Genomic DNA, 24,880 nt, shown 5'->3' with positions numbered 1-24,880 from the left:
ACGTCCGATTTCATCAGGCCGGAACGCTCTAGGAGATTTGCATTTGCTTACGCAATGTGAGCAGCGATGAGGAAATGTCCATTGGACAGGATTTGGTGGGCAGCAAACGGGGATTTGCTTTTTTGACGAGTGCCCAGCGGCCGCAGTCAAGTGCATGAAATTGAAAAACGCTCCCAGTGCTTATCTATGCAAAGCCAAAAGCGAATGTTTTTTCCTCCATAATGTGTGTGTGTGTGTGTGTGTGTGAGTGTGTGCCTGCTTTGATTTGGGTTTGAAATAGCCCAAAAAAAAAGCGAAAACAATCTCAGTTAAGTGGGCAGCTCACATGGCGTATGCGCAACACATGCGGCTGGCAGGCGCATACAAATTCGCTACCAAGCCCGGCCAATCATTTGTTGCGGCCATTTTATTACGTAGCCGCAGTGTGACCGTTAACATAAAGCAACAAGAAAATCATTTAACGACGACAGCGTCGACGAGGCAGCAAAACAATTTTGTCAGCTTATAAACAGTAAAAATAAAATGCCGGGCTAAACAAATAAGCCCAAGGAGAGCGAAAAAAGCTGTCGCATGGAGTAAACGACAACAACATACCAGCGCACATCAGAATAAAGCGTCAATGAGGGGCATATACACACACACACGTACACACAGGGCATATACCCACAGACGCACACAGAAGATCACACGCCAGCAGCCCCTTGAAGGCGATATCTATATTACTTTTGGCTGGCAAATTGTTTCATTTTCATTTTCGGGCCGAACAGGAAACACAAGACAGTTTTGGGCAACGGCCATTCTCGGGTTAGTTAAAGAAAATGAGTTCGTGGAAAGAATCGGGCGAAACATTATTAAATGCTGTTAGAGCAAGCTGCACAATGTTCTAAGAATTAGGGAAAAAGGCAACCTGATATTAACAGAAATGAGTAAATAGTAAATCAGAAAATAATCAAATCTTACAACTTAATAGAAAAGCCCTTTCGATAATTGAGCTGACAATAAGTAAATATATCAACACAGCTCTTGGAACTGAAAAAGGATGTATAAACAGAACGGATACTTTTCAAAGGAGTATTCATAATAGCTAAATTTAATCAAGTTTTTCGCATCATTTCAGCTATGCTGGAACCAGCTCAAAGACATGCCTCAAGTCGGCAGCTGCTTTGGGCCAAAGTTGTTGACATCAAATTGAATGAAGTTTGAGCGTTGCACATGGCGTATGCTTGATATTTGCGGGTGGCTCTTTTGCACGTTGGCAACTGCAGTGCTTCAGCAGGGCGCACTTGAAGTGCTTGCAACTGTTGCACATGCACATCGGGGGCATCAAAAATTGTGCAAACATGATTGCGAGCTGCCGCCGCGCCCCCAACAAGACAGTAAGTGGACGCGGCAAGAATTTCAAGAAACGAATGAAGTTGCCAACTTGTTTGAACAACTTAAAAAGGTTAGCAAAAGCGTCGAGTGTGCAGCCCACCTTCAACTGTGCCCGGTGGCTGCTGCTTGTTGTTGTTGCCGCTGTTGCTGCTGCTTGTTGTTGTTGCCGCTGTTGCTGCTGCTTCTACTGCTGCTATGTGTGGACACTTGAAAACAAGCTCATCAACTGTGACAACAACAAACGTCGGCATGACGATGATGTAGTCGCCATCGCCGTCGTCGTCCAGTCGTTGACATTCCCATTGCCAGTCAGCGCACTTGCAGTTCATATCCGTTCGCTATTTCTTTGTCCAGTGCCCCGCCGCATGCTCCTGCTGCTTCTGATGCTCCTGCTGCCCGTATCCCACTCTATGTCAGCGCTGTCCATTGTCCTTGTCATTTCGAATTGAAGACGTTTCGATGTCACACTCTGATTTGCTGTCCACTCAAAGCGCCACTGCAAATAGCAACTGAATTGAACTCGAAACAGTTTTTAAAGTACGATTCGTTTGTAGCTTACACTTTCTTTGGCCTAGACAGCGGACGGTGGATCTATGTATTCATCATCTATAAAAGTATCCGCGCTTGTGAATCTGCGATTAAAAATTTGGCTTCGATGCTTCGATTAGGAATGTTGGGGTCATTCTACGTGACAGCTTAAAGCCATTCAGCTATATAAAGTAGATAGACATGGAAGATTTTTTATGTGAAAACATCGCAGCTAAGTTATTTTGGTTGAATAAAGCTCAGGTTTAATAATAAGTAGTTTGTATATTTGCACAATCTACTTTTACATTTTAAGCATGTATTAAAAACCAAAATAAATAAATATTCTAACAACTGAAGAAATACATGTTTTGCCTTTCGTTCATATATATATTACTAGTGGGTATAACCCGGCCTTGCCCGTGGCACGTATGTTATAAGCTTTGAAAATAAGCTTAAAGCAAATCGGACACAACTTAAAACTTCGCACAATAAATCTTTGAGTCGCATTCCACCCGAAAAAGTTTGGATTCTGCGAAAAGTGTGAAACACGTCTCAAATGATTTTTCTTATAGATCTTTGGAAACGAATTTGAGACCGAAACGTCACCCACCAAATCTTTGACCTCCATTTCCACCAAGGAGGAACGTATTTTTCGAAAAGTGTGAAACACCCCTCAAATGAATTTGAACAAAGATCTTTGAAAATAAGTTTGAGGCCGATCGGATCGTTAACAAAAAACATTCATACAACCGTTTTCCGCCAATTTACTACTGTTGCGGGTGGAATTTCCCAAATCGCTGAAATACGTATTTATTAAGTTCTTATGTAGAGCTTTGAAAATAAGTTTGAAGCAAATCGGACACAACTTAAAACTTCGCACAAAAAATCTTTGAATCGCATTCCCCCCGAAGAAGTTTGAATTCTGCGAAAAGTGAAAAACACGTCTCAAATGAATTTTCATATAGATACTTGGAAATAAATTTGAGGGCGAAACGTCACCCACCAAATTTTTGACCCCCATTTCCACCAAGGAGGGATGCATTTTCCAAAAAGTGCGAAACACCCCTCAAATGAATTTGAACAAAGACCTTTGAAAATAAATTTGAGGCCGATCGGATGGTAAACAAAAAAGATACATACAAACGTTTTTCTCGATTTTTCCACACTTGCGGGTGGAATTTCCCGAAACCCCGTCTTAACGTGCACCTACATCACATAAGGTAACTACAGTGAAAATTTCAGCTTCCTAGCTCTTACGGTTTGGGCTGTGCGTTGATCACCAATCAGTCAGTCAGTCAGTCAGTCAGGACAAACAGTTTTATATATAGAGATAATCGATTTTTACATTTAAATTTTGATTACCCTCTTTTCGATTAGATATATTTATTGATGGGTGCTTATTTAATATTCGCGCTGCTATGGCGCCCATAAGTAGGCCACATACGACAGTTGTGGAGAGGTTCTCTCCCATCTATTGCCGGCTGACAAGTGGCAGCTGGCAGCTGGTGACATGCAGCATGGCTTTTCCATTAAGGCAGCTCGCTCCGATTCTGTGGGTCTGCGTCTTTGCAGCTTATGCAGCCAATCATCGAGCCAGCCCTGACAGGCAGGTGTGAGTATGTGTGTGTGCTTGGGTGTGCGTGTGTGTATTTGCATGGCATTTGCGACTTGCTACAGCTGCTGCGCTTCAAACGGAAATTGCGACATTCCTTTGCTTTTGCCATACGTCGCTTGCCTCTGTTTTGCAGCTGCTTAAAAAAATTCGCACGTATGCTAATGTTTCACACACCCACGCACACACACACATACTGAAGCAATCGCTCAGCCACATGCACTAAGTGTTTTTGAAATTACGGTAATTTATTACGGGTCCAGCAACGAGTAAAATGTTTTTGCTGCCACGCCCACAACAGCCACTACTGCAACTGCTGCCAAAGTGTGTCAACAGTTGCAACGCTTTGGCTTTTGCCCCTTGAGAGATTGCCACAGTCGTAGTCTGTTCAGCTGACAACTGTTGCCTGCTCTGCACCGCAACGTGGCCCCTCGTCAGCCCTCACCTGATCCTGAAATTGTAGCTTAGTCAGCTCGGCAGATGCTTTTTGGTTTTGCTGCATACTTTTGTGCGCTGTTTTGTGCAAAAATATTTTAAGCTGCTTTTAACACGCACACATATACACAAGCACACACACACACGCACACCCTCTGCTCTGTAAAATTTTACTAATTGTTTTGCCGCCAATTACGTGCGCAAGTGTGTGTGTCGGCATGCGTCTGCGTATAGGTGTTGCCCTGACTGTGTGTGTGTGTGTGCGTGTATTACCTAGCATTTGATGTATGCGTACAGTTTATTAAAATGTTTTCCCGTCTGCAATTTTACGAATGCCTTTTTACTCGCAATTTGTAACTTTTGCATAATATTTAACACACATATCTATGGCGGTTTGTGGTGGAATGTTGGATGTGGTCGAAGTGCTGGAAATTTTAGACATTGTTTTAAGCTACAAGAAAGAGAGAGTTTACAAAAAGTAGTCTTAATTTAACAAGAGAGACGGAATTTGAACTTAATTGAAATAATACGCCTAGTGACAAAATTACTTTTGGTAAATTGAATTGAAGACCTGCAAAAATGCCAAGCTAAAATTGTTCTTTAAGACGTGGGGCGGCCAATATATGCTTGTTTTGAGTCATAAGGGTTGAAAATACTTCAAATAACAAATAGTGACGATAATCTATGCCAAAATAACTAGTTCATCTATATTTCTATGATTAAAGGATTGCAAAGACTTTAGTTGAACTTGAGATCAGAAAACGGGAAAAAATTCAACAAAAATTTTGATAAAAATATAATCACACTATCCATAAAATCTGAAATAATTAAAAGTATCGATACTGTCTAGACTGTCAACTACAAAAAAAATATTGAAGTAGCTTATCATATTTCGCAGATATCGATTTTTTTGCTGAATTATATTTCTGATTTATTTCATACATTAACATATACAGGCTTTACACATTTGTTAGTTTAAGTCAATTGCATTCCTAACTTAACTTCTTAAAAATATTCTATTAACTTGAATTCCACGAATCTACATGAGACGTTTATTATTTTCAAGGCTTTAAATTTGCTTATATTATATAATATATTTTTTTTAAATTTATGAAAACTGTGGCAATTTGTGCCTAACTTTTCTTTGTTTCTCCTGTAGATTTAGCATTTACCTGGAACCTTTAAATCTTTGTAGATTAAATAGTTTTTAATCGTATTTTCGCTATAGTCTTCAGTTCCTTTTTATTAACTTAAACATTATTTAAGTCTGTGCCAAAAGCAATTAGGTCTTGAAGCCCTGAAAGAAAATGTTAAATAAAATAAATAAAAAAAAAACTGGCTGAGAATAAATAAAAAAAAAATGGTCCGATTGTTTCAGATGTCTCACACGGACTGCCAAGTGAGGCATTAAGCAAAATAAATTGTCGCCCCTTACGCCACAACGCGCATACGCCCCGTGGTAAAGTGAACGGACAAATAAACATATGAAAGACAGAGAGAGAGAGAGAGGGAGAGAGAGAGAGAGAGGAAGGGAGAGCGAGAAAACCATAAACAACAAAAACGAATACGAAACTGTTGCGAAAATAAATGATTGTTTAATATTTATTCTCGTATTGCTTGGAAACGCGACCGCGCTTGCTGCCTGCTGCTCGTGCGGCTGTTGCATCATTTTTCATGCCGCCCCCAAAAAACAGCCTCCAGTCGCCCAGACTAAGTGCCTCTCTGCGCTGGGCTATTAATGCCAGTTGATTGGGCCGATAGAGCGGGGCTGCCAAGGCCTATGGAACATATACACATACATACACTCATATGGCCAAGTACATCCCATATATGTATTTATTATTTAGCCAACGTTTGTGATTATTTACGCCCGATAAGAAAGGGAGTTGGCTGGCCAGTCAGCCTGCCAGCCTGAGTGTAAAAATGATTGAGTATCCCAGACTGGACGTGGTTCAAAGCAACAAAATCCTCATTGTGTGTTTATATATATGTGTGTGCGTGTGTGTGTGTGTGTGTGTGTATGTGCGTAACCCAGTGTCTGGATATTTTGTTGAGACAACGAGCTGGTCGTGTGATTTATTGAATTAAATTGAAATAAGATGAAATTCTGAGTGTTTGTTTAAAAATATATAGAACAAAGCTACGATTGAGAAAAAATCTACAGTTGCCAGCAAAAGTATGCACTCAAGGCATTTTCATACTTATAACTATATTGTAAACAATTAAGTACAATTATTAAATTGACTAAATTGGTACAAGATGACTTACAACTTAAAAATAATAGAGCAAAAGTTATAGGAGATTTCCATAGATTTAGCAATAAATGGTTTTATTAAGGCATTAGGTGTCTACCTGAATGCACTAGGTATCGCCTTTCTTTCGCTTTTCAGTCTTCCAGCGGAAGAAGCAGCTAGTTTTTGCGGGAATAAAATTGCACGTCGTATCGTGAAATCTGTTGGAAAGTAAGAAATTTTATAAATTTTTGCATATATTCGACTTATCCTTCAATTTTTCATAATGTCCTCATTTTGAGTGGAATAAGAAACTCATCGAAATGTTTGAATGCTTCACATACACATACGTGCTCTTTAAGTATTTGTATTCACATACATGTGCTCCATGTTTATTTTAACCACTGAACCAGGAAGTGAGTCAATGTCCAGCTGTAAGAAATGCCAAAATAAAAAGAACCGCTCCCGAAAAAAGGAAATACTGACTGAGCCGTAGAGACAATCAACACACCCATATACTCATGTACACATACACATACACACATACACACACGCGCGTACGCCCTAAAAACTCGAAGCCGCCATCAACGCTAAGTGAAAAGGGCTGCCCAGGGATCGGGCCTGGGTCTGAAGGGGCAGCAAAGGGAGCGGCCGACTTGGAACTTTGTCGGCCTGACGGCACGTTTAATGAATTGGAAGGTAATAAGCAAAGCATTACGGCTATTTCTTCATTTATTCCGGGTGGCCCTTCTACATTGATTATTGATTTTTATTGAAGCGCCTGTCTTATTGGATTTGTGTGCATTCAGATAAGTCGGAACGCAAAGGCGAAGCCAAAGTTAATAAGATTTGCTTTGTTTTTTGTTTTCATTATTTTTTTTTTTGTTCCTATTTTTGGCCAAGTGAATTAATTAAAGCGCATAAAAAATGGTCGAGTGCTAGGAATGCAATAAAATTTGCTGAAGAGCTAAAAACGGGGGTAGCTGCGGAGGGCCAGTAGATGGCTGCTCAAATAGAGGCGACGATGCGGTACAGTAAAAGAAGAAAAAAAACTATTCCAACCAAATGGCCAGCGAGCTATGGACGAGGGGTGCAAGGAGGCGGCTGGCCGCAGGCACTGAGCACGCATCATTTAAGCGCAAAATTATAGCATACTTTTATGCGGCACCGTTATAATTCACAGTACGTGCGAAATGCAATGGTCCCGCTGCTGCTGCCGCTGCAGTGCACTATGTAGAGGAACGGTAGAAAAGGGCTTGTTGGGGCGTGGCACGACACTGTGAAATTATCATTTTAATTGCGCTTTTCCCGCGATGCGCAAACGTAAAAGTTTTGCACACCGCGGACTGGCAAATACCCTGTGAATGTATTTGAAAAACAAATAATTTAAAGTAAATACAAATTGTATTTAAAGTCGAAATGTTTAATAATAAATAATAATAATTTAATAACGGAGAAGCTGATAGTTGCAAGATTTGCTTTTATCTATAATATGCTTCATTTGGATACTCCCACTTGCCTCTTGTGGTATAGGGTGAGTCCGGCGCTGCAAAGTCAACTCAAAAGTAAATAAATTACGCTGCAGACTGCAATAACAACAGCAGCAACAAATCGGAACAACAACAACTTTTATTGCCCTACGCTTCGTTTTATTTGCATTAATTTTGGCGCTGCGGCAAAGTGAAAAGGAACAAAACAACATCAAGAAGGAACAAAAAAATGAATGCAAATAAATAAAACATCGTATAAAAAATTGTATATCAAGTGGCACGGCGAGCCATCCTTTTACTGGCACCCCAATCGCCCGCTAAATGTGCAGAAATTAAAAAGACACTGCCGCCCGAAATGAAAACATAGTAAAGTCGAGTGCAAGCGTCTAAAAGTCTACTGAAAAAACAAAAACAGAGGAAAAAAAATTTGAAAAGCGGCAGCAACAAAGTTGCCATCGAAATTTGGTCACGTGCTGCTCGAACGTTGGTCTCGAGTTATTTACGTGCCTCGCACATTTTTGGCGCTTAATTCATGCCGGAGCAAAAGTTGCAGACACACGCAACCGTACAAACAGACAACAAACAAAACTAAACGCAGGACACTGCGGCCATTTTCGTCCCGCTCTGTCCTGTCTGCCTGCCTGCCTGCCTGCCTGTCTGTCTTGTCCGTCTGTTGGCTTGTTGTCTCAGCATTTGTTTGTGCAGCCTGCAAAACTGCAGCATACTTTTAGGAGTCAGCGCAACATGGCGTCTACTTAATTTGTGGCTGGCACTGGGCACAGCACGTAGAACCGCTAAGTGCTGCCACGCCTAATGACCCCAACCATACCGCAAAAATAAAAAACTTCCAAAATTCTGTAGCCGAGATGTGCTGAGAAACATAAAGTACCACGAATACCCTTACCTTTATGAATTCGAAATTAGAATTTTAGATATGTCCGGGATTAATTAATAAAACAAATAAATCTATCAATGTGTAATAGAGAAAATGTACAGAAGCTTGTGTTGCGCAATATAGGGGACCAAGAAGACCCTTACCTAGCTTCAAAAGAATCTTTTTTGTTGCAAATTTAAATCAAAATATATTTTTAGTGGACTGTGAAAAGTCTAAACTTGAGAATGAAAACTGAAGAATATTTGCGAGATATAGTTTGAACTTACTTTAGCTGATTACAGCTAAAGAGTAATGAAAATCCACCGATAACGTTTTTGGTGTTATCGAAAAACCGTGCTTGCATCGATTGCCTAAAAGCTATCGATTGAATTAATCGAGTCTTTTAATTAGAACTGCGATAGTCAAAACGAATTAAACACTTTCTAATAAGTTATTTTGATATTATTCGGAGAAATTTTGAGCTTATTTCCGCCACAAACAAAGTTAAAAAAACTTCTGAAACGTTTGCGAACTTCTGAAATGTTGATAAAAACGGTTGACCTTTTTGACGGTATCACCAGGCCACATAAATAATGCGGAAGCCACGAGTAACCTTGAGATATGGAACCATCATATCTACCTATTATCTAAAGTGAGCGACCCAAGCATCTTTGGCTAGAAAATGTGATGGTTTTTGTATAATGTGCGCGTGCTGAAGTGAAAAATATGAGCGAAGCACGTGGCCAGCCAATTGACAGATAGAGAGAGTGGGAAAGCAATATAAAAGTAAAGAGAGAAAGAGAGATGAAGGCATATAGTTGCTGGCAAGTGAAGCTATCAATTTCTATTAGGCCGTTGCCTTGCAAGCTACTTCATTCCACTTTAAAAACGCTGCCCAGATACCAAATTGAAAGCAACTGCCGAAAGCGACCACAAAAAAGCAGAGGAAGAGAAATGAGTGAAAGAGAGGGTTAACAAAAATTGGTAACTGGAAACTGGCAACAGCTAAATGTGAAGAAGCAGCAAAAATGCTCTTAATTGGCGTCAGCCATTAAATGCAATTTATCAAACAGACGACAGGCACAGCATAAAATACACACACACACCTGCACCCATCTACATACATACACACGTGCTTTAACAAGCATGTGCGAGCGAGATAGGGAGCGAGTGGAAGTGAGAGCAATATACGACAAGCGACAACAGTTGACAATTAATTTGACACAATTGCAAAGCAGAGCTGCAGTAAACGCGTATGTCCAAATATGGCCCAGTTGCACCTGAACTCCGACCTTCCCCACCCTTCATCTTACCCCAATCAAAATCCACATCCCTGCTGCTATGCATCCCTTGGCAACTTTATAGTTGACATTGTGTAAATGTCGCTGACATTGTCGACGCTCCGTTTGTTTGTGTTTGTGTGTAATGAAGCAACATGCGACGATAAAGAGGGACAGAGAGAGAGAGAGAGAGAGAGAGAGAGAGAGAGAGAGAGAGAAGAGAGAGAGAGAGTGAAAAAAAGAAAGTGAGAAAGCGAGTGAGTGAGCGGTGTTAGTATCCAGTAATTGCCGTGCACATTAAGCGACTGACCATGGCCGCATCTAATGTGCCACAAGAGGCAAACGGGAAGCAGGTGGCCAACAAAAAGCTCTTCTCACATGCATAATAATAAAAAATGTTTCTGACCAAGCAAAACACAACCTTCAGCACGGGTTAACTCACATTTGCACTCCGCAAAATGGTAGCAAAGTGTCACGTAATCCTTTCTAATAAAACCTATAGAGGGACCATACTAAGCAATATTCTGGTTAACACACTTTGCTTACCTTAAAGCGACTTGAAAAGGTTGTGGGTCAGATTAAAAAGCTGTAATCACGCCTTGAAGTTTTTTGAAGCGATCTTGAAGCAAACAAGAAATTATATATATTCAATTATTCATTTATTACATTTTTTATTACGAATACATGTGAGAAAGCTGAAATTTTTTTTAAGACGTTCAATTTGATTTTTAAATTTTAAAAAATAAATTAATTTTGCTAAAAACTTGAAGAAAAATCTTTTTTTCTTGTACATATTGTTAAAGAATTCAAGTTCTTGGCGACAGACAAATGCGGATCGATATTTTACTTTGCGCTAAATTTGATGCCTTAATAAATTTCAAAATTAAATTATTGATGTTTAAGCTTCTCAATTTTCCTATAAACTCAATAAATTTGCGAATTAATGCCTATTAGTATTTGGCTTTTGAGTCGCTTCATAAAGTATAAGTAAATTTAAGTGTATACATTACCTAGAGGTATTCTCTTCTTCTTCCTGCACGAAGTCTAAGCAATCCAATTGCACTTGCAGCACATTAATTAATTAATTATTTAGTATTTAGGGCTACATGCTGCTTGTAGGCAGATGCTGTTAACTTTCCATTTCGTGTTTGCGCCATAGCCAGAGCCACAAGGCCACATGTCGTATGCGCAATATTTGAGAGAAGGAGCACAAATTGAAAATGTTTGAATTTGCAAGACGACTGCCATGTTTACACGGCTCGTGCCGAATGCCTAATGCAAATTAACACAATAATTTTGCAGCCCATTTAGAATCGATTAAAAGGCTTTTAGTTTAAATAGCAAATGAGCAGCAGCGGGGCGGAGCGCATGGCCAGGGCAATGCCAAAAATTCCAAAACGCGCACAACTGGTGTTCGCACAGTTCTTGTTGTTCCTGCTTCTGTTGTTGTTAAGTATTTGCTGGTTTGCCACATAGCCATTGCCACAAAAGCCGCACGGCATGCCGAGGCAAAGTGCAGGCACAGGCACAGGCACAGACACAAACACAGACACAGCCACGCCCTGCCCCAACCCACGCCTAGCTTCGCTTGCATTAAGTGGCGGTTGCCAAAGTTGTCGACGTCATGAAACTTAAACAATGCACGCCAGAAGCTAGCAGTAGCAGGAGCTTCGTCCAGGTGCAACTGCCACTGCAGCAACTGCAGCTGCAGCAAATGCATTACACATGCGAGCACCGTGAAGACAGAGGCCACAACACCAGCCACCAGTGGGGACGGGTCGAAGTGAGGCAAGGCGGTGCGTGGCAGTTTAAAGTGCTGCCTTTGACTGCCGTCTCTGAAGGGAGCAAAGTGGAAAGCCAGCTTGTATTATGCCTTAAGGACATTAACCTAATCAACGCTCAGTGCACAACGTTCTGCACATGCATGACAAGCAGAAGAGTTGCATAGTGTATGTTGCATACGATGGAGCGTTGCATGCATCGGGCTGGCATTGTGTTGACAATTGAAGTCTCCTTAATGATGAGGGAGTCGGTGGGCTGCCCAGAATATTGACTACCCTATGAATTGTTGTTTACTGGTTGAGCTCTGATTTTGTATGCATATGCAATAGAGTAGGAGATGCTGAAAGAAAACTTCGAGCGAAGAGTGTTAAGGGATGAATGCAAGACTTCATCACGTTAATTAATTGAGCTAAGTTTTCTGATCAAAACTGGGAGAAGAAAAACATTGAGTGAACATTATGGAAAATGTGTCAGAAGGATTGAGCACAATCTTTTATAAGATATTTTATCTAAAATAATGAATAACATTTAATAATAGAATAATATGGTTAAGGGATATATCAAATATATGTTCAATAAAAACAGTAAACTTTCAGGAGCAAAAGAATTGAAGTTACTTAAGAATGGTTTTTGATATGAACGATTGAAAGGCGATAGTAAATAACAGCTAGTATCGATACAAATGATTTTATTAGAAAACAAATGGATTTATGGGAAACAAGCTGTGTCACGTTTAAAATGAAAAATATTTAATTCGTAAACGTATGCTTCATAATTTGAAAGGATTAACATCGACTCTTTCGATAATATTCGAACACCAAAGAACATGCATTTCACATATATGGGAATATTTCGCAGAGCCTTTCGCTGATATTCCAAAAAAATAATTTTATATATACATGTATTGAATATGCATGAACCTGATTTGCATTTTTTATTTACTCAGTTTATGTGTCTCACATATTTGCACTGATAAGGACGTACCACTTTTTGCGGCTCGACATTTTTTTTTTATTAGAGTGCACGGCATTTACATAAAATAATATTATTATTGGCAATACAAGCAGATCCGTGCACACGCACACAAACATGTAGCATACGAGTGCATTAAATTATTGTTGACATAATTAAAAAGGAGTTGAAGTGTGTAGGCAACACTGGCAGAGCGCCATTTTAAATGCAATGCAAAAGACTTTAACAAAAAAACATGGAAATGCAACTCGACTGCTTGTCGCTTACATGTTTCCCAGGCAAAAAAAAGAAGAATAAAAGCAGCACAGCGCAGTGGAAAAAAATCAATGAAATTTGCTTGTTAAATGTCCACCACGCCCCCGCCCTGGCCAATTTATTGGCGAGCCTGTAATCAGACTGACATTCGAATACGAGCATGTAATTATGTCAGCGCTTGATTGCCCAGGCACGCCCCTAGGCACGCGTCCGCACGCCCTTTGTCAGTTTATGAAAATGCAATCGCCATTTTGCATATTGATAGAGTTCGCACAAACCCAATAGGAAAAAAGGTGTCCACATAAAAGAAAAATTTTAAATAACAAAAAAAAAAAATTGTTGACTGGTCATAATTGTCATTTAGTGAAGGCCCCTATGAAATGCTGTGCAACAAAACTTTTGCAAATATTTTTGCAATAATGGCAGAAGAGCATTGATTCAAAATTTTGAAAAAAAAAATTAATAATCGATAAAATCAACATCCATTAAACAATTTGAACAGTTTAATAAGAGACTAACAGTAATAGGGTCATTACAGTAAAAAACCAATTGATAGCTTTAAAAACGCGTCTAAGGCTAAAAGAATACTTGTAGTAGGTCTATGAATAACTAAGTAAGCAGATATTTAAGGACACAAGAAAAACAGACTGTTACCACCTAGAAGTGGTTAACTTATTTACCATGTAACCTTTTCTAAATTGCCAGACAAAAGTTATACTATTCTCTGGAGTGAGCGACATCTGAGCCTCTTGCAGCCTATGAACGTAAAGATCAACAAAGCTATATTATATCATACTATATTATATACACTTGATAATCAAGAAATATACATTCTATAAGGATGGATGCATGAATTTTGTTTTGTTATCAAATGTTCAAAGTTAACATGACTGCTCAACTCTCCCCCAATACGCTTCAATATGTGGGTTTTACCTATCCAATCAACTTGCTTCGCAGAGTTTTGTGGCTGCCACAAGTTCAGCCGCCTAATGAGCAACACGCTGCCAACAAGTTTAGCCTCAAAACTAACAATTTTATTAACTGCCAAACAACATGCGGGGGTGTGCAGTGTAGGAGATTGGGGGCGGCAGCCATATGGAACACCACACGCAATTTATGCGCCGCAACGTATGCAACATATTTCGTGTATGCCAGAGAAATTTGCAACGCCCCAAAATGCATGAGCATGAGCCACGCCCACTGTTCTTTAGCAACGCAGCTCGCTTGTATGGGTGGCAGCTTCATTAAATTTACACGCACATGAAGAGCTTTGGCGGGGCAGGACAAGAGGAGCAGGGTAAGGAAAGGAGGCGGCTTGAGGAATGGACTGGAGAGCGCGCACAGCGAAGACGCTGTCAGTTTTGTGCAATTTCCGGCGCAATCTTCATTTACAACTTAAGTTACAGCACAAACAACTACAACTGCATGTAAACAAACAAGACAAACACACACACACATGGACACGGACACACGTACACACACGCATCCACACAGGCACGCCCACTACTTGGCTGGCTGCCTATGCAAAAAGTGTTGCAGACTGTTAAGCTGTTGTGAAAACATTTTAGCGCTGCCTGTCTACAGAGTAGGATAGCTATTCGTGGGTGTGCTTGTGTGGGTGTGCGTGTGTGTAAGTCGTTGCAAACACCTACTCACACGCACACACGCACATATTCGCCTGCTGTGCAAATGACTTGGCAGAGCTGTAAAGTTATGCCTATGAGTGCCTTAGCCAGGATATTCTAGAGAGCGCTTTGCCAGGGTTGCCAGGGTTGCAGAGTGCAAATTTATTAGGCGCATTGCATACTTTTGTGCGCTCACTTGAAAAATGACAACTTTAATTTAGCTACAAACACCGACAGCAACAGGAACAGCCATGCCCATGCTCCGTACACCCCACCGTAAAAAGAATGGCAACACCGCCCCCAAACCAGAAAAGGGCTGAGACAAAAGACAATGAATATGGACGTGGAGCCCAAAACAGAGAATACGGTTGCAACCAGCAGGAGTTGCCACTGCTTTTGTCAGTTAACCACACTGGCTGGCAATGCGCCTAGTTGCCGACTACAGTTAACTCCATAGCGTGTGTGCGTATTTGTGTGTGCGTATGTGTGTGTGTGCGAGATAGACAAATAGGACAGACAGAGAAGGCGACATGCACTGAGTCTGAAACAGGGACTGGGACCGAGAGACTGAGCGCGTTGTCTTTTGATGGCCCCCGTCTCAGATGAATATTAATTACCATTTGAAAGCTTGTCATACACTTGTGTAAATTTATCAACAACAGCAGAAGCTGCAGTAGCAGCAGACAATAACCAGAGTTGCCAAACTGGGAACAGTCAAGGAGTCCTTGGGAGCGGGGGCACTACAACATTGAGGAGGCTGGCAACCAAACAAAAGTTTAGGCTTGAAAATTGCTTTGCATGGCAAAGGATTAGCAAAGGATTTGCGTGCATACAGAAACACATTTCGTTCCTCTGGTCGAGATTCTCAATCTTCCCAGCCCAAATATAGCTGCAGGTCGGTACACACATTATTGGGGCCCACTGTAAAATGTCATAAATAAATGCATGAGCCTTGTAAGCGCATGTGCTATGTGATATTTACAATGCAATGTAATTGATACTCCCATTCCCAAAGTATTTTTACACGATGCCTCTGCCATTTTTACATCACTTCTGGTCAGGTATTTTGGGCGAACTCCCTTGGGGCCTTGTCCCAGCCTTGTGGCCAGCCAGCAGGCAGGCAGTTACGTACGTGTAAATTAAATTGTTCGTGCGTCCACATTTGGTTTAATGCTTGCCAGTTACTCCACGGAGCATATTGATAGTTTACAGGCAGAGTTTTGGGGCTTCAGCTGGACCTTCGGGGGCCCTTAATTAATTGGTTACCCACTTGGCAATTGGTCTGACAATGCCTTATATTTCGTATTTGGTACTGGAGCATGCAAAAGCTCAACTTTTTATTAGTTATTGCTTAATATAATATTAATTATCAAGCGGAAGCAGCCCCGAAATGGAGACAGTTCAAACGAAAAAATAAGTAAAATAAAATAATAAAAATTCTGCTGTATATACCAAGGAATTCTTGATCAAAGGACTCTCAAGAAATTAAACACATAATAATAGCATTTCGTTATCTAAACATTTAATGGCAGTTCGAAATTAACAAAGTACTGAAGTTCATACGTTTTTTTTTAAAGATTTTGATTGTCTCAACAAGTTGACAAATAAATAATTAATTTATAAAGAATGATCTGAAAAGACAAAAATAATAGATTAAGATGCTAAGAAAAAATTATAAATTGGCGCATGAAAAGCCAAAGTTTAATGTTGCCAGTCGTTCCGAAAAAGTTAGGCTGTTAGCATGTCACATTATCCTATACCTAAAACAATAACAATTGAAACAATAAAAACAAATTGATATAACCTTCATCTTTCTCTTCCAGGCACCACCTACACACAACAACAAAATATCAATGCAAAGTCACAATTGAAGACGACGCCCGCCGAGCACGCAGCCAGCAAATGGCGCAGCATATCAGAGCAGACGCCGCCGCCGCCACCGTCGTCGGCGCAGAGTTTATTCGAACTCGAAGCGAATATACAGAGATTGCCGCAGCTGGCAGTTGACCACCGGCAGGTGGGCATTCACAATAGTAAACCCTCCAAATGTGCCAAGAACTGTGCCAAGGCCAAGGCAAAGGTGGCCAAATGGAAGGCGCAGCTGAGGAGCCACCGTGTGCATCAGGCGCATCGAGCAGCGCCACACAAGGAGGCCACGCGACGATTGCGTCGGGAGACAGAGGAAGAGGAGCTGGAACTGCCTACAGCAATGTCCAGTGCCACCACGGTGGCCACCAGTGCCGCAGTCACGAGCTATGCAAATAGATCGCTCGCTGGACTGTTGACCACCATGAAGGCGAAACGCGCACGCTCCACGGTGATCCTGGCGCCGGAGGATATGAAGCCTAAGCCCAAGGAGCCCGTCATTATTATCGATGATGTGGAGGAGTTTGATAGCGGCACCGCCACGCGCGATCTGTTCGCAAAGAGTCGCGATGTGGCGGATCTAATGGATGATGATGGGCCGCTTGAGGGTCCGCGGGCGCTGCCTCTGCGCCCAGTGCCGCCCAATCCCTACGAGGACGAGGAGATGTCTGTGGTCTATGCGGAACAGCACTCAGAGATCAGGCTGATGTGCGAGGTGGACCTGGATATATCCTCCAGCATGTGGTACAAAAATGGCCAGGTAAGTGACAACAATTGGTACTTTACTTTATCTCCATGTCAGCCAGTTTCTAACTGCAGCTGTCGGAGCTGCCAACTTATTTGCAGCTTTTGACTTTAATTGCATTCTTGTGCGGCCCGTTAGCAACCATCACTTCCTGTTGGTCCCTTAATCTGTCTCGTAGTTTTCGCATTTTAATATTTGTGCCCACTAGTTCCAGCATCCGTTGGGTATTTACTGCTATTGAGGAAGGGGCGTTTGTTAAGGAACTCAACCAAAAAAAAAACGTTATGCTTGGGTCTGAATAGATGAAAATACAACTCTAAAAGAATATTTGGAAACGACAATATAAAATGTTATATTGGAAGAGAAATTCAGAATGTGTTATATCTTTGATGAAATAATTCCTCCTTTTTCTTAGGAAAAGCAACTATTTTTATGTAAAATCTGAGTTTGGGAATATGTAACAAAATAAATACTAAATATTTAATATAATTTTATTTTTAGGAATTTTAAATCAAAGATAAAGAAAAAAGACAGAAAGTTTAATCATTTTTTTAATTTAATTGAATGCCCACTTAATTAGACATCAAATTGAACTGGTAATATACCCCTTACAAAATATTAAGTTGAAAACCACCAACAGGGTATTTCTTAGTCTTCACATAGATGTTAAGCAGCAACATTCTTAGTTGCTTTTTATTGTCGCCTGCACTGCGTTTATCCTTTGTGCCTCCTGGCCTCTCTGGCTTCGGACGCTGTCTTCTATCTTCCTGTCAGACGTCTCGAGTGCCAGTTCTCCCTCTCCCTGTCCCTCTCTCTCTGTCTCTCTGCTAGTCTCATTTCCATTCTGCGTCTGGCTTTTGTGCTCCTTGCTTATTTGTCGTTTAAATGCCGCATTATGCAAATAGGATAATCGTTATTATTTGATAGTTTCTGATGTCAAAAGCATTTTAAGAGTTCATCTGTCAAAGGACCTACCGCCCTCCGCCCCCAGAGGCCAGGTCAGGTCGAGGCTTAGCGGGGCGCTTCTGCTTTTTGTGCTTCGTGTCCGACTTCTAATTACAACTTTACGCTGTATGGCAACGCCCACGAGTTGCAGCGAAATATTATACAAATGCAAATTACTGCTGCACTTTTTTTGGGATGCTTCCTGCGCTCTAACTAACGAGTTAAATTGAAAATAAAGCGGCTACAAAAAAAATGCCAAACTGGCAGTTGGCAGGAGGAGCAGCAGCAGCGTCAAAAAGCCAAAAAGCTGGCAACAAAATTAACAAACATGGCGCAAAAGTTAACAACCAGCCTGCAAAAGTTATTGAGTTGTAATTGCAAGTGCAAACAGTCGACGGGACGGTGCAAAAAGCGTAGTCTACCTTTCGGCGTAATGCAATTATAACCGCTTTGGCTGCCGCCGGGCACAGTTGAGAGTTTTTTGAGCCAGCACAACCGAACTGCGGATGATAGTTCGCACACGGTTGAAATTTATAAAACTCCACGAATGTGATTAAAAACTGAGTATCATGAAAAAATATATTCCAGATGTAAGCTGCAGAGTCAAAGGAATTATTTCAAACGATTTCCAAATTATATTAAAGGTGTTTTTTGTTGGATTTTATTGGGTTGCTTAATAGTTACGCATTAAAAATATATTAATAAAAATTATCACAGTTAAGTGTAAAACGTAGAGTTTTCATCTGTTTCGGTTTGATTTTTAAGCAATTTATATTTGAAATAGAAAAATAGACAATTTTGATCTTTTAATAAACACTTTAAAAATAAATTAAAGTCGAATTAATTTGAGTTCACTTTGAATTATTTATTATTATTATTGTGTACTCTATGCAATATAATTTTTTGCCGCAGAAACTTCATCAGAAAGTCATTATACTGAACTTTTACTGGAATCGAGCTCTTCATCAACAACTAAACATCTGTGCTATGCTCGACTCGTTGTACTTACTTTGCAGTTCTTGTTTATTTTACAGTTGCCGTTGTTTCACTTGTTTGTGTTGTTGTTGTTGTTGTGGCTGCGATTGTTGTTGTTTTTGTTTTTGTTGGAAGTGCTGCTCTTGTGTAGTGTAAATTGCAACAGCAACGAGTGGGCAGGCCAAGTTGTTGATGGGCAAATAATAGTTGAAACTAACACAACAACAACAACAACAACAACAGCAGCAGCAGCAGTAACAACAACTGCAACAGTGGCAATAACAGCAACACTTTGTGTACGTGCCTCGGTTGTTGGTCTGCGGCTTGGCTTGGCAGTTAACTGACGCTCCAAACCTGGCACCTGGCCCAGGTGTAAGTGTCTGCATGCGTGTGTCTCTGTGTGTGTGTGTGTGTGCTTGGTCGGTGCGTTGGTTTCAGCAAAAAGCGTTGCATACTGGTGGGCGTTGCATGCAAACATTGTTGCTGCCAGTGTTGACTAACATTTGTTCTTGTCGTTCCTTGTTGCTGTTGTTGCTGTTGGCTGCCTCTGTTTATTCTATACGAAAATTAAATTCAATATTGCGCGCTGTCGAGACGCGTAAGCTAAGAAATGCCATCGCAGTGGAAAAAATCCACCAAATTGGCTGTCAACAGCTGCCATTTGGCGTATTTCGAACACCAAATCTGGCAGACACGTCTCCTCCGCTCCCCTGTTGTCTGCCGTCTGATTGCTGCACTTGTTTGTGCTATCAAAAAATCAGACGACTTTGCAATCTTGGTGACATTTCGCATCTATCGATTGCGTTTGGTTTTAGTTGCCTTAAAAATTTGTTGCAAAAGATGTTTGCCACACGCTGTGCGGCATTTGTTGCAGATTATCAACTTCCACGACCCTCTAAAACTCTGAGTTCGGCCTTTAGCACCAGACTGTCTCTAAGATTTTCTCTACTAACAATTTGTTGGCTTTTATTGTGCAATATGTTCAAAGGCGACAATTGCCAGACATAAAGCTTGCGGTTTTAAGTTTCATCTAACTATGCGAAAGCAACGTATGGCAGCTGCGTAGGGGAAGGTTGATGCACTTTGAAATACCCTGACTGAGCGCAAATGTCTTCAACAGAAAAATAACTTCAGTTTTTATTTCAAAATTTTGTTTAAGCTAAGGTATCTTTTCCATAAAGAATAAACAAATTCGATATATTGCGTGTTAGATTTATAGTTTACGATCCGGTTTTAAATATTTTGAAAAATATTAAAGAAATAGTAAGTAAATGATCAATATAATAACTGTTCAAAGTATATCTTAAATCATTTACTTTTTAATTAAACTTATTTGTCCTTTTCAAAAAACAGGTTTCGCTATAATAAATATAATAATATAGGCGTTCCAAAAGTCCATACGTTATTTAAAACATAAAAATTCAAATTTGTATTTATAAAAATCGATTTCCATCTTATTTCATCAGCGGTATATTGCCTGCAATGCCCTAACTTTTCCGGGTATATTGTAGCGAGCAAAAGTGATGCGTCTTTTTTATGGTTGTATCTTTGCTCGTTGGCCATTGTTGCATACTTTGTTGTGCTTGGCAGGCTGCAACTTATTTATGGCCCCATCGTTTGTTGCTGTTGTCATGGCTCAGGTTTAAGGTCAACAGACTTTGTCTGGGACCGGGAACTGGAGCTTCTACTTTTTATGGGCCCCGCCAGCCGCAAGGGCCACATAAATCTCAAAGGGTTCCCCTGTCAAAAGCCGCGCTAAGCCTCCATTAGTCAATTAGGAGACGCAGAGCAAAACTTAATGCACGGCATTAATAGAGCGGTCCGCTTGGTGGTCCTCAGTGGTGCAGCGGCAGCTGCAAATCACATCAAGCCAAGAAATTAATCACTCAGACTGAAGGCGGCAATCCCCAAATGAAAATCAGCAACAATGCGATGTCAGTTCATCCTCTGGTCGTGCACAAGGGCGTGGCAAGTTGCTAACACGCCGCTTACTTTGTACCTTTGACAATTTTATTAAGTTAGTAACAATGTCGGCTCTAGCAAGGAATGCCTCAGCTCCGTGCCAGTCGTAGGGCCAGTGGCAAATAAAATCAACGCCGCTGACGTTGCAGCTGCAGCAGAGATAACAGCAGAGGCAGAGGAAGAGATGGAGGCAACATTTCCCCACGGTGCAATTGTATTAGTTGTGTTAAAACAAAAGCCAGCCATGTGAAAGCGAAGACATGAACGGAGCACATGCACAGCAGATTAAGGCGGGGATGGAAAAGGGGAATTGAACCACGGCGGCTGCAATTACAACAATGATGCGGCAACAATGTGAGCCAGGCGAGGCACAGCTGGGAAGCATCAGCTGGAGCACTACAATTAAAATGCTCTTTTCGGAGCTGCAGCAGCAAATGAAGATGATTATTTTAAATATAGGGATTCCGATTCCTGATTAACATCTGACAACCCTTGAATAAGTTACTTCACCACTTTACCCATAAAATTAATATAAAATAAAGCCAATGGAAAATTTTGTCACGGTAATAATTGGAAAGATAAATTCTATTTAAACAACTTTCGGCTGAAAAACTTTCATAATTTGCAAACAATTGTGCTTAAAACAAAACATAAAAATTAATTTTGTTTTTTTCACAATTTTTTGATTTATCGTCAATTTTCTTAAGCTATAGATATTCGCTGGGTGTAGAGCATTTGAATTTCTGCACATTGACTTTTGCTACTCTGGGCTTAACAAACATATTTTATCATTATCGCCGACACTCGTTCGCCTCATCACACCCCGTGCTCATGTTGCAAACAGCATTTGCAATTGCATTTTAGCTGCTGTTCGCTGACTTTCGTCTTGTGCGCTGTCTTCAGCAAAGTCTGGAGCAAACACAATGACTCAAAAGGCCGCCCAACCGCCCGCACATCTCCAGTCGTGCCCGTTGCAACTGCAACTGCGGCAATGACATGCGACAAGTGTTGCACTGACAGCTTGCAACATGAGCGACTTTTGTTGTACTTTCTAGAGCGCTGCACAATGTATTCGAGTCCCCATGCAGCCATGCAGCTAGCCTCAGCGACTTTGAGTGGCTGCCAAACTGCCAGTTCCCCTCGCTCCGCAGCATGTGCGTGTGTGTGCCAAAGAATTTATTGTTGAAAATTATCAAGAGGCTAATATATTTGCCGAAAGCAATTTCAAGTTAGTAGCTTTGGGCCAACAGCAGCGACAGGGCCAGCAGTAGAAAAAACGAGCACAACGAGCAGCGACAGGCAGCGAGTAATGTTTGCTGACAAGATTTTTGCAATTCCAAGCAAGAGAGACACAGGGTCAGAGAGGGAGGGGGAGAGAGTTACATATAAGTAGCCATTTTTCGAGGCACTCTACACACACTTTTACTCTGTGCCCCCAGTTTGCTCAAGGAAGAAAATTGGGTGCAACTCAACTTGCTCGAAACTCGGAATGTTGCACTTAACTAATTAGGCCAATTTGGAAAATATTTAAGATTAATTATCTGGGCATTTGTTTTAAACACTTAGAAGACTTCGATTAATCTCCACTTAATTCCGATTGTTTAACAACGAGAATCCGGTAGCCTTAATCGAAAGCTTATTCTTTTATAAACATTGAAAAACTAACTCAACTTAAAAGTCTATTTGAAGCATCTACAAAAATAGGAAATCGACATACCTTGTATATATCGACATACCCTGTATATACAATAGATATACCCTTTGCGAACCAAGCATAAAATCTTTAATGTAAATGTTGAAATATTGTGACAAGTCATGCGAAAAACTATGCACGTATTTCCCAACAAATATTATTTCACGCACACGCACACACATTTACAATTTTCACGAACACAACTTGTATTGTAAAATATATATTTGGAAAGGGCTCTCAAAATAATTAAATCATATAACTAGCTAAACAGAAATTTGCATTATTACACAATGCTATAAATATTAGGAAACAAATACGCATGCGAAATGTGCGAATGCGAGCCTCTCACGGCAGAATTAAATGTAAATTGCAAATAGCCAAAAATTAAAACAATGCAATTAGAGAACACAGAACACAATGTATAATAACTACCAAAAATACCACTGCCAAAGCATACACAAAAAAAAAAAAACAGGCGAATAGTTTTGGTCAAAAAACCCAAACCCAAATCCACAAGCCAGAAATGGCATTCGCCAGATAACGATTGCCGCAAATTATGCAAAGTTATGCGCATGTAAAGCTCAAATGCGCCTTCAAATATGCAACAATTTATGCGAATTGACGCAGCTGCATAACAGTAACAACAACAACAGCAACAAGACAAAAACAATATAAGCAACAACAACAATGGCACACACACACGCACACACACACACAAAAAGGCGAAAAATCATAATTACCAGAGAACAGATCGCTCTGAGGCCGTCGCATGCGTGAGATTTAATGCGCCCAACAATGGCCGGCAAACTGGCTCTTGGCTCTGGGCCTGGAACTGGGCTGTGGGCATCCGGGTTCGGGTTTGGGTTCGGGTGGCCAAAACAATCGAGCGTGTAATCCGCTGGCCGCTCGACGCTGTAAACAAGGATTTGCCACGCTCATTTAACGCTTTTGTCTAGCGGCCATTTTGCCCAACCAAAATCTCTCGCACAGACACACACACGCACACATAGCTGCAGGTGTGCAGTCGCCAAAACTGGCATCTCTGTGCCATGTTACCTCATAAATTTCCAGCTGAATGCGCCGCTGCACAGTTGGAAAATCCAGTTGCCAGTTGCCAGTTGCGATGCGAAGAGATGCGACGCGACGCAACGCGATGTGTTGCGTCTAGCGTCGGCTGCTGGTTAATAAATTTCTGAAATGGCCGCTGCGGCGACTGCGGAAAATGCTCAACGGAAGTTGAGACACACACACACATACACACACGCACATGGACTCTCTGACACAGAGATAGGACAAAACACGCTGCCAAGTTAGCAAGAAAAAAAATGCTTAAATCCAAGCACGCATAAATATTTGCGCTGCTTTTCAAAAAGTATACAAAAATCATAAACGGGCTGTGCAGGGGTTGAGTGGAGGCTAACAAAAATTGAAAATTCGCACGCAACGGAAACGGAAGCGCAGAATACAAATATTTTGTTTATACTACATTTTACACAGATTTTCCTACGTTCATTTATTTTTATGTTTTGGCAACATCTACAAAAAGCCGCTCAATTTACCTATAAAAAGACACAAGAGTTGTTAGGCAAAATGTTCAGCTATATTTTATTTATTCAGCTATTTCTGTACCCTTTGAACACTACAAAAAATAACGAAAATAGGTTACACAGTTTTAATAAATTAACGAGAGTTCAGTTAAAGACAATATAAACTTTGGACACGTATATAAATTCGGATAGGCATTCGTTTTTTACAGAATATTTCCTAATTGGCATTCTGTAAAAAAGCACTTACGTATATTTTTATTGTTGTTATGTTCGTACTCCCGAAAGCTGCTAACTAAGCTGCGACCGATTTGCAGCTGTACAGCTTATAGATTTCAATGTATACATATATTATATATATTCATAAAAAATAAAATGGTATTAAATTTAAAAACAAAATTTAAATTATCGGCAGGTAATCAAGGTTCAAAAACTTTAGGAAATAGCACAAAGAAATAAATTATGATTGCAAAATAATCGTGCAATTGTATTTTGAAAAGAAAAAACAAAACATTTTCCATACAAAAATTCAGTATTTGACCGATCGCAAATGAGAAATCCAATATAGTTAAATCGAAATACTACGTGTTTTTAGTAAAATTTATGTTTCTTTAACTTTATATTATCGAATATCTGTAGCCACAGCAAAATAAAATATGAAATAGTAATTACTTTGCACTCAAAAACCTTTG

At 40.5% G+C, this 24,880-nt stretch overlaps 1 protein-coding gene across 3 annotated transcripts in view; it reads left to right on the top strand.

The window, feature by feature from the left end:
- tei (teiresias) overlaps positions 1–24,880 on the top strand; it is a 198,015-nt gene that overhangs the window by 131,843 nt on the left and 41,292 nt on the right. For all 3 annotated transcript variants that reach the window (XM_064681749.1, XM_064681748.1, XM_064681750.1), the window contains exon 3: positions 16,282–17,084. In XM_064681749.1, coding sequence (XP_064537819.1) covers positions 16,282–17,084 — 803 coding nt within the window. The remainder of the gene's footprint in view (positions 1–16,281; positions 17,085–24,880) is intronic.

The sequence above is a fragment of the Drosophila montana genome, unplaced genomic scaffold (assembly GCF_035044405.1).
Source record: "Drosophila montana isolate Dmon_TW-CO22-7 unplaced genomic scaffold, ASM3504440v1 contig_2438_1, whole genome shotgun sequence".
Classification (NCBI taxonomy): domain Eukaryota; kingdom Metazoa; phylum Arthropoda; class Insecta; order Diptera; family Drosophilidae; genus Drosophila; species Drosophila montana.
The sequence above is the reverse complement of the archived record's forward strand: the minus strand, read 5'-3'. Positions and strand labels throughout refer to the sequence as shown.